The following is an 11,262-nucleotide window of genomic DNA, read 5'->3' as shown; positions in this document are numbered from 1 at the left end:
ATAACAGGATATAGATATACAAGATAGCATTGTTTGAACAGAACAGACTTAAAGGGGAAGGGGGGAGGGGAGGGATTCAAACCCATCCTCTGTATCTGTCCATGTTATCACAGATATTCTTGGAAGGTAGGTTCGATTCCTATCATGTTAATATTCTCAAGGATGGTGAACAGACCCAAATTAGTTTCATATCTTAATAATGATAAAAATGGGTACCACCATGTCATTTTTATAATGTGCAGAATCATTATTTGAATCCATCTCTGACAGTGCTAAAGACCATCCATATTCTGCTGTGAATGTGCAAAGGTATTCACTGTTGCTAAGATGCAAGGACAGAAGAGGATTAAAAGTGAATGCCAATTGCAAATGCAATTGTTACCGTTACTAATGGATGAATCCGTCAGGACATGAAAAAAATATTGCAATAACACCACAGACAATTAAACATCAGTTAATTCGAACCCCTCATCACCACCACCACCCCCCCCCCCAGCGTGTGAAAAGTCACAAACAAAGAAAGCACAAAGTTATTACAGTATGACTTAGGAAAATTGATAGGAAATTTTATTGACAAGTACGTATAATAGACAGGCATATATTAATTGTTATAGAATTAATGAGTTTTCCCAGGGGCGTAGCCAGGTCTGCAAAGGCAAGTTATATTGTGGAAGGGGAAAGGGCTAAATGGAGTTGTAACGTTGCATCAAGTAATGTTTGTAGTACCACTGTCCACGTATACTTGGAGGTTGGGGATAGGACTGGTAAATTTGTGTGTGGTATAAGAGTGCATGGGGAGGTGTAGGCCTGCATAGAGCCCACACAGCTACGCCACTGGTTAGCCCCGACATGTATCTAACTCAAGTTTTGAAAATCTTTGAAATATACAGAACATATAGAACATACACAGAAGGAATTATGTACAATAATTAAACAGCCTCTTAGAAACAGTGAACAGACAAGTAATAAGTAATAAAAATCAGCTGATTATAAAGGTACTGGGTATTTCACACTTACTAACAATAACCTTGCATAGAGATATCTCAAACAAGCTTCAGAGCAGTAGTGTGGGCAAAGGGGGAGGAGTTCTATCAAATTACCCCCACTTCCTTACTTTATCTGTCAATGATCCACACTCAAGGACCCTCATGTTTGTGTATATCTATATATCAACAGATTTGGAATTGAGTTGTAAATTTAGTACAGTGCAAAAAAAAAAAAAAAAAAAAAAAAAAACCCTTCCAAACTCCACTATAGGATTTGATCCAAGATTTAATATACTATATGCAACACCCTTTTACCTGCTGAGTTGTGCACAAGACTTGTATTGAATCTGTACCTGCATTCATATTCTAGCACACCTAACTTTACTCCACCTTTTTTGTTTAATTTGTACTCAAGTTTCTATTAGTAGTATAGAGACTAATGACAAACTAAACACTCATACTTTTGGACTCAGGCTTCGAGCCTTCATGTACTGGTATTCCCACTAAAGGAAACTTCGACTTGAACCCATGCTGTGGCTTTGATTGAAGTTATCTCAAAACCAGGAGCATGACCATTGGAGGCATACATACTATAAAAAGAATAATTTATACTTTTTCAAAAAATAACTGGAAAAGAGCCCAAAAATTAAATGAAATTTAGTGACCTCAGGGTTACCATCTTTGTGTCCTACCATATACGAGATATCCAGCCCTCAGTTGGCTATAGTAATTGCCACAAACTAACGGCTTGACAGCTTCAGTTGGTGTGTCTGCATGTATGGTTCGAATCCTGTTCTAGCCATAAATTTATTTCTGTCGTCTTTTCCATGGTCTAATATTTCCCAGTCGCTTTTCCGTTATTTCATTTGCTTGTCAAGTACACAGATTATTTTCAGAAGGTGTTTAACATCTGCTGTGACACAAATGTGAAGAAAAGACCAAAAACAACAGCAATAGTTCATGCTTGAATTTTTGCTTGGCAGGAAGGGTCCTTTCAAAGGTATGACAGGCTTCATTGATAAACTTCAAAATCTGGCATTATTTGGTACAGTATATAGCTAGCTTTGGCATCCTGGATTGCTTGGGAAGTCTGTGACAACATCAAACCAGTGTCAACAATGTCTCTGATAGGTAAAAAAACCAACCACTTATGACAGTGGTGGTTTTTTTTACGTGGCTACAGTTTTACCGTAAGTACCCTCGGGTGGCCTGTAAAGTTTTGGAAATGCCTTTAGCTGCATCCTGTGGAAGGCGTACTTGTAAACACCTACATTCTTTCTGGCATTATCTCTCCTCGTACCTTCACTGTATAGAGATAAAAAATAAAACAATGGAATCACATGACATAATTCTTGAAATAGTATTCTTTTCCTGAGGACTGAGTTTTACGTAACAACAACAACAACGACAAGTTACACACTTCTGATCACAAGATGAATAGGAAAGTATTTTATATTTACAAACCACACTGCTTGAGCAAGTTTTCTAGGAGATGAAAACTATATAGGACATCTATAGGATATCTCCAAAACCTGGGCAAGATATGCCTAAATTGTTTGGGGGATTGTTGCATCACAAAGGTTTCTGTCATACACAACAATGACAATTAATTGGGTTTGAATTGGAATTGAATATTAAACCGCTGGATCAGCATTAATAGAAGCACTCCAGATAATCCAAAGGCTTACTATATATATATATGTATATATATATATATATATATATATATATATATATATATATATATATATATATCTATATATATATATATATATCTATATATATATATATATATATATATATATATATAGACAAATGCCTACAGTGGAATTACAAGCTTCCTTACCGGTTTTCAACCTCTGGACATACAATCAGCATCCATAGCCTAGTGGTTAGGGTGTCTGCATATAAAGCAGGAGGCCTAGGTTCGAATCCCGGTGGATGCTGTTCTGGAATTTTCAACTCACTACAATTTCAATTATATAAATATATATATATAATTGAAATCGTAATGAGGAAAATCCAGAACAGTGAAAAAACATCCAGGGTCCACCGGGATTCGAACCTGGGCCTCCCACTTTACATACGCTTCTATATATATATATATATATATATATTCTGTGCTTATAGTTTCAGTGCTCACTCACCTTCGCATTGTATCTAATAAGTGTCCAAAGTTAGGTTGCCCCAGTTCATGCTTATCCAAGAGAATTTGACACTGCTCCAGCGTGACGGACATAGCCGTCCGGTCTTTGGCACTCTTACAGGATGTCAGCCTGATGGCGTGCATGGCTCGACTCAGCTGAAATGAAAGCAACAAAGATGGCAGCTGGACTTTTATTCTTTTTAACTCTCTCCTGCAAAAAGTTTAACTTTTTTGTATTGACAGTTATTTTGACAAATGCTTCAAAATGCCATCCAGCCCTATTAAAGTTTTCGTCAAAAATATACTTCATTTAGCCTGGCTTGTCCCATCGATTTCGAATATTGCCAAAATAAGAAAAGTTGGAAAGTTTCAAATTTGCTGTTGCATCTGGGAGTCGCAACCTACATGAGTATTGTAGTATTAATCAAACTTGGTTACATATTTTCAGGCTGAGAGTGCGTTTCTAGTTTCATCAATTGTGACTGAAATTTCCCCAAAATACTCTAAATAATTACAGGAAACTGAACTTCAATGAAATGAATACGAAAAATTTAAGTGGAGTTAACGTCTATCAAATCTTTTGGAACACTGTATGAAGGAGAATAAAAACAACATTTGGCGTTGAACAAAAACCTGCGCCTTGCAATGTACAGGTATTAAAGACTGTTATGGTTGTAATCTGCAAACTTGTAACTTTGCAAACCATATTTTTGCTTGGTGACGGCAATCTTCACCTTAGGTAATCTCAGCGTGTGAACCTCCAGTGGATGATGTATTGGCCTTTGGAAGGGACATATAGGGAGGCAGTATCCCCTCCCCATTATTTGGCATTTTGCATTGATGGCATTATGGGTGCTTAGTTGAAAAGTTGTGTAACATTTTGTAACTTGAAGTAACTGATCAACATTTTCCACTGTTTGTTTTCTCGCAAATTTCGTCAATATCTATTTTCCATCCAAATTGTTTTGATGACCCTAAAACAGGTTGCAGCTAACCCCTCTCCCCCACCACCCCCTTTTTAAAAACCAGGGTCTTAGCAGATGAGCAAAACATGTGCAATTTGAGAAAACATAATCACTTCCAATGCAAATTACAGTAATGCCAAGGGGAATCTTTGGAAAATGTACTTTGTGACTCACCTGTGTACTGGCATGTAAAATTTCCACATTCTTGGGCTTCTTGGATTGCATGTAATGTTTTAGGCTGCTCAACGGAACATCAACGTTTATATCCGACGCTGTGAGAACAATAACAATTTTAAGAATGATCAAAACTTTGAATTCCTTTCACATTAAAAGAGGGAAAAAAGTCTACATATGATATACATTATATTTTTCATTTACTTTAACTTTGTAGTACAGTGTTCCTGAATTTTTGCTTGCTGCTTGAGACAAAACCTGTCTTGGGAATTTTCTTTGTAACATTCTGTGATGCAGAAGTAGCAAGAGTTACAGCTGCACAACAAGCAATTTCTTCTCACTGACAATGATCCAATCAGCAGTTCCATACACTAATAATGCCCTATGTGTTGATGATAACATTACAGAGATTTTCTACGATAGAAAATAAAACCAAACATATAGCAAATTTGCAATCTAGCATAGTCTAACTCTCTTGTATTTATTAAAATACTAACACTCGTTCTAAACATATTCTTCTTCTATTTCTAGGTATTAAAAATCATTCTGCTTCCCGGATTCAAACAGAATGAACAAAAGAAAGCGGACATGTTTAAAGTAAAGTTGGTTTTCAGAGGAGAGCAATCCACTCACCTGGCTTTTTACTCCTAAATTTCTGATAATATTGTTCTAATTTCACTAAATTCTCCTGATTGATGTGTTCCTGTAAAGATGTATCACCGAACCTTAAAGGAAAGGATGAAGTTTATATTAATTTCATTAAAAATCAAGTCCTTGATATTTCAAGCATATCTTAGGATTAAAATAGTAATAATAATGATAGTAATAATAATAACAATAATAATAATGGTGATTTATAGAATAAGAATATTAAGACATATCTTAGGATTAAAATAGTAATAATAATGATAGTAATAATAACAACAATAATAATAATGGTAATTAGAATATTAAGATTTTTATGACTTTAACTAATACCAAGAAGGTTAAACTCCAAAATGTGTAAAAGAAAAAGAACTTGTTTATGAAGAAACTAGTCTATGGCCTTTAAAATAATAGAATTTAAAACCAAGGTTTGATACTCACAATTCAGCAAGTGACTGTTCCTCGTTGACTCCGACGGTGAATAGAACCGTCTTTACTGCTATCTTTCTGTACATCACGCATTCCCTACCTACCGTCTCTTCAACCGCTGTGTAATGATCGGGATGCAATGGCAGCTTGACAAGTAAAGCGTTTCTGAAATGGATTCCATGATTGTATTAATTACCTATAACTAATTAATTAATTTATTTTAAAGGATGATTGCTTACTATTAATCTATGATAAGGAACATTTAGGAATATTATGAAAGTGTATGTAGTAATGAACTGTGTAAATTAGTGCACAGATATATGAACTGAGTTTCAAAAGTTGAGGAGGAGGACCGGGAAGAGGAAGAGGAGAGCTGAATAAATCTAGCTTATTCTCTTACGGGCAGCTCCCCTTTACCAACTGGACTGAAAGCAAAAAGATAAAAATTCTTACATTTTCCCAATTGAGTTTTTGTGTTGCAATCTGAGTAACTGACCTATTGGTCCACACATTCGACTGAATAGTCCAGTCACTACAGTTGATCACCGTCCCTTGTTTTGAAAGGTCATTTTCTCAAACATTAAAATTGTTGTAGAAATCCAACTTGGACTGCTACAAGCTGCAGTGTATTTCGATGATCTATAACACATCAACTTTAACTTTGTGCCTAAAGTCATCCTCTCTTGAATAACGGAACATTTAAGGTGCACTATTCTTTAGCGACAGTAAAAAAACAAAATACATCAGAATACAAGCCACCAACACCAACATAAATATAGACTGGAATACATTTGCATATTTAACCCAAAAGACTGGAATATTAGTGACCATTTTAATGAACACAACTGATTATTTGCAAACAACATTTCTAACAGTTATCAAGAACGTTTCTCTAACTGTGAAGTATGACTCTGCAAGAGGCATCCAGTATTATACTGTGAACACTTTCAAAAGGAAATCTAAAAAAGTAACGTATGGTTATATTTTTATAAGAACTATAGTTGCACTGTAGATTTGGAAGTGTTCGAAGAAAATACCTTGTTCCTGAGAGGATTGGTTTATGATCCGACTCTGAGCCTCTGATAATTTGAAAAGAGACCTTCTCGAGATCGTTTATTCCGACAGCCATATCTTCGAGCATACCCATCTCATCACCTGTAGAGATTATAAATACCAGCTTGTTACACTTAGAAGTTACAGCTTGTTACACTTAGAAGTGTGCAGAGAAGGCAACCTAACTAAATTTTAACCACGAACGACGTCTATCCATTCCTGCTGCCATGCAATACCAACCACCAATGGAGCAAGGATGGAACAGTTGACATTAATATATTTGCCGATAGACTTTTTTGTACTAAGAAGGCCCTCAGCTTATTATCCTAACAGACCTTTTAAGTATCATGTCGTACTTGTTGTCAATGAAAGTGGCTCTTAAATAATCGACACAGATTCACCCTGGAATCGATACTAACAAGGCTGTGCAGGATACACCCAAATGACCAATGTCATACAAGTTGTGTACCAATGGTGCTACTTAATAATGAAATGACTGATCCCTCTCCATTCCTGTCTAGGCTGATGTAAAACCTTTTCTTCCGCCCTGTTGTTTCATCCTCTTATTGCTTAGGTTACCTGTATACTTAGAGCCATGTGAGCTTCAGCTACTTATATAATTACTTAATTATTACTTAAATATCTTTGATTTGACATCCTGCTTTTGTACTTGATAGAAAGGATAACTACCAAGGATCCTTAGGGGTAAATAATTGCATGTGACTTTCTCCCTTTCGTTAACCTCTAATTCATAGCCTTTTTCAGTTTTTGCTTGTTTGAATTAATACAGATGGTTCAATTTTGACTTACCGTAAGTACTAAGAAGACTTTCTGCATGCAGTAACAGACCAATGTCATAAATTTGTTTAAGGAATTGACTATTACTGATGTTTCTCCTCAATTGTATAATAGCCCCACCAATGAGAGCAGATATCTGAAGAAAAGGAAACCGGAAGAGTCACATTATATCATAAAACAGTGGAATAAAAATGAACACAATAAAGGATTTAACAATAAACATCGGAAGGTAACAGTTGTTGAGTCTCCTGAACCACCTCAGAATAACAACCATTATTTTTCTCTTAAACAAAATTATTTTCCGTACATAAGCCCAACAGTACACTGGGGCGAGGGAGGGTGGGGGGGGAGGTGCAGGGTTCCAATTTCAAAACTTTCCGCAACTGATACCAAACAGGCTGTAATCGGATTTAAAAAAATTACAGATGAGGGTGTGACTGTGGGGTGTTTAATTGTTTGTTGAATGTATCTCTCAAGTGAAGGGGTCCTCTTCACCCTCCGAATTTATAATAAAAAGGTCAAAATGGTGCATTCTGTGGCATATTTAGACAACATATACTAACTAACCAATATTTTGGAAAAATTCCCAACTGAACAATAATTGAGGTACTTGCCCATGCCAACCTCCACCCCTTTACCCACGGGAGCCTTCTACCTCCCTCCTGACCTATATCGATTAAACCATACCTCTGGTTATCACATACTGCCCCCCTTTTTTATGCCAACAGCAAACTGCAAACATGGGAAGGCATTGAATTGAATTTATTTGCTACATTCCATTATTTTACATTTTGAACAGTATAGGGTAAATATAGATGGTATCAAATACAGTAAGCAGTAAATATAGAGTATTGAAATAATATATATGTGAGATGGAAGTAGAGGAACCAGAAATAAGTGGATACTTTTCTGGTCTGGTCCCTTTGTAACAAAGAAAGTGCAAAGTACATCACCCACCCCACCACCCCCCCCCCCCTCCCCCAACAAAACCATCAAAGTCAATATCTTATGAAAAGAGAATGAAAGAAACATAAGAGAAAAAAAACAGGAAGTATAACTAAGATGGATTGCTATGCAGTAAGTATTGTTTTAATTTTTGCTTAAAAGTATTGAGTGTTGGAGAAATTTTAATGACATGATTAAGAGAATTCCAAAAGGGTACACATGTGCTACGAATTTGAGAATGGTTAAGACTAGTTCTAGAGTAAGGATGGTGTAGCATATTCATCGAACGAGTGTTATAAGTGTGATAACTAGAATTGCAAGTATAAAAGTTATTAAAAGCTGGTGGGAGAAGACCATGATGAAAATTTGTACATAAATATCCCTATAAATATCCCATATAAGTACTTGTACAAATCATAAAAAGTTAATGTATTGGAGGCTATAAAGAGAGGAGCAGTATGCGAGACGTCATTCCATAAACTCGCTGCAAATGAAACGGTTGTTTAGATAAAATCGCTGGACTATTCCAGGTCTACCATTAAGGTTAATTTCTGCTCCCGATGGAGGACGCTACGGGTCATGCATTGGCTGTGTGGTTAAAATACTCGATACTCACCGCCTGTGAGAAGACTATATCTCTCCTCTTCTGGAGACTGTAGAGTGTATCTAAGTGAGAGTATTCTTCCTAATGATGGAGAGAAAAGAGAGACCAGTTGATGCTTAAGAATCTTCCTTGCCTTCCTGTTAAGTAGCGTGCGTATCCAATTCAATATATTGGTTCTTACTTACATTTGTATTTCATGATTGGGATCCGGAGTATATAATTGATACCAATAAGAAGCATCGCCCTAAACTCAATCTTAGGTATCTATCACAGACAAAACAAGATTGTTAACAAGCTAATAAGGCACTTTATAACAGACAGAATGTCAATATTAAAATATTACTGTCAATTTATCCTCAAGTTTAATGCACAACCTGCTAAACGAAATGCTGTATATCTGACTCTCAAAGTCTTTCTGATATTTTGCGGTATTAATGTCAAGACAACATAGATACAAAAGTCAAATGCTGCCATCTGTAGAATGAAAAACCGCATTGGGGGCAGCACATCCTTCTTAATCAAGTTACAAATTTTGGGGCGTCAACAGGAACAAAATAGGCCTGAATAATGCAAGACAGTGCAATTTGCAGCGTCATGAAAAGCAAAATTTAATGCTATATTCGGAGCCGGCTGGAATTAATTGGTGTCCGTCCAATGAGGACAAATGCTCATGCTTGTGTAAGACAAAGTCTGTGGCTTAGTTTTTAAAGTTTGCACCAACACGTTGACAATATTAAAGCAGACTTTACCTGCAGAGTTAGAAAAGTGACTGCACATTCTACTTGATCAAGTAGTTTCTTGAGATCTTCCTTGATGCATATGATTGGTTGGTTGATACATTGACAGCGATCCCGTTGAGGTGCATTATCCGGTAACATGTCGACTGTATGTTGCAGGGTACTGAGTTTCTCTAGTAAATTCTTGATTAAACTGGTCTGAATATCAAATAAATAAATAAATAAATAAATAAATAAATAAGCCCAAAAATATGCAATTTCAAGCAAAATAAACCTCATTAATAAGTTATAATAACCTGAATTTTTTCATGATGGTCAGGAATGATCACCTCGTGAGCATTTCCAAGAAATATTTCCCATATGGCCGATATTGCAATTTAGTTATCTCCTTACCAGAGAGAAAAATATTCCAAACTGCTAGTTGGAACCACCATCTCAACATTTTTGTCCCTAACCCAGAATAATGGTTGTCATTAAATGTACAACTCCATTGCCATGGTGCCATCATTCACTCTGCTGATTGTTGCCAGATGCTTCATGAATCAATGAAACACCATAGTTTGCAAAATGCTATGATGATGCGTCTTTGACCTACATTCCTATTCTCAAAACATTCAATGCATTTTGGTATTACCAACTTCAACCACCAGATAATCCTTTCAAACTCTAAAGAAATCTATTATGAGCTTTTTCAAACATTTTCGTAAACATGAGGCCAAAACAACATAGGTTAGCTTTATAGCAAGAGGAAACATCATTTTACCTGTTTATCATTGTATGGCAAAATTATGTATTGAGTTAGTACAAACTTTAAACATTTCAGAAAACTTTTCACCATAAAAAAGTTGAATATTGATTGTTAGCAAATTGAAATCAGAAAAGATAATTGAACGGAACAGAAGGAACTATGACTGACAGTTTGGCCACATAACATAATTTCTAAACCTCGAATGATATGTGTAAGAACTAAAAACATACAAAAAAACAGTGTTGTTAGTATTAAAGACCAGATTTTAATTATCGGCATATATTGTGTACTATTACGGTCAAACACCCAGATTCTAATTATCGGCATATAATGTATACTATTACAGTCAAACACAGCCATCTCTTCCAACAATGCAGAGTTGCTCAACTGGCTCACCCAATGCTAACGCAAACAAAAATATGTCAGTGTGGTAGTCTCTTCCACAAAGACTGGTAACATAGAATGGCACCCCAAGAGAGAGAGAGCAAGAGGGTGGGGGAGGAGAGGGGGACATGAGAGGAGAATGACACGTACCTATCTGGAGTTCACAATGTTTTTATTGCAAGATACACACCTAATTTGGTCTGTCTGTCTATCTGTCTGTCAGTCTGTCTGTCTGTTGTTTAGATGTTTGAGCCAGGGCTAATTTTCTTGATTAAAGTTAAACAATTCTCTCATTGCTTCTAAACTTTGAAACAAAACTACATGTTTAAAGTGTTACCCTGCAGAGTACAGTATTTCATTAAACTACTTAATACTTAAGCTGCAAACTTCTTTACCTATATACCATCTTACTCCAACATTAAGTACCATAGCTTTACGGTGTTCGTCTATTCCAGTGAAACGAAAAAAAAAACATTGCATTTTAAACTCCAATTTATAGAACGATTTAGGCAGAAATGGTTGCATGGAGAAATATGTTTGAGTAATTTGAAACTAAGGCCACATTCCTGGTAAAAGTTCTTCCAAAGGAGACAATTTTTTATAAACTTTCAAATATGGAAAGCAATCCCCTTTTTGCAGGTACAATGA

General features: G+C 35.9%; 1 protein-coding gene across 11 annotated transcripts in view; it reads right to left on the bottom strand.

Moving 5' to 3' along the window:
* Positions 1–545: 545 nt before the first annotated feature.
* Positions 546–11,262, bottom strand: part of LOC139980042 (inositol polyphosphate-4-phosphatase type I A-like) — a 71,605-nt gene continuing 60,888 nt past the window's right edge. For all 11 annotated transcript variants that reach the window (XM_071991398.1, XM_071991400.1, XM_071991404.1 and 8 more), the window contains 9 exons: positions 9,495–9,680; positions 8,758–8,826; positions 7,209–7,332; positions 6,383–6,500; positions 5,358–5,510; positions 4,905–4,996; positions 4,272–4,369; positions 3,134–3,288; positions 546–2,291 (listed from right to left, as the gene is read on the bottom strand). In XM_071991398.1, the coding sequence (XP_071847499.1) occupies positions 2,156–2,291; positions 3,134–3,288; positions 4,272–4,369; positions 4,905–4,996; positions 5,358–5,510; positions 6,383–6,500; positions 7,209–7,332; positions 8,758–8,826; positions 9,495–9,680 (1,131 nt within the window). In that variant the 3' untranslated portion in view covers positions 546–2,155. The remainder of the gene's footprint in view (positions 2,292–3,133; positions 3,289–4,271; positions 4,370–4,904; positions 4,997–5,357; positions 5,511–6,382; positions 6,501–7,208; positions 7,333–8,757; positions 8,827–9,494; positions 9,681–11,262) is intronic.

Source organism: Apostichopus japonicus, chromosome 14, assembly GCF_037975245.1.
Source record: "Apostichopus japonicus isolate 1M-3 chromosome 14, ASM3797524v1, whole genome shotgun sequence".
Lineage (NCBI taxonomy): Eukaryota > Metazoa > Echinodermata > Holothuroidea > Aspidochirotida > Stichopodidae > Apostichopus > Apostichopus japonicus.
The sequence above is the reverse complement of the archived record's forward strand: the minus strand, read 5'-3'. Positions and strand labels throughout refer to the sequence as shown.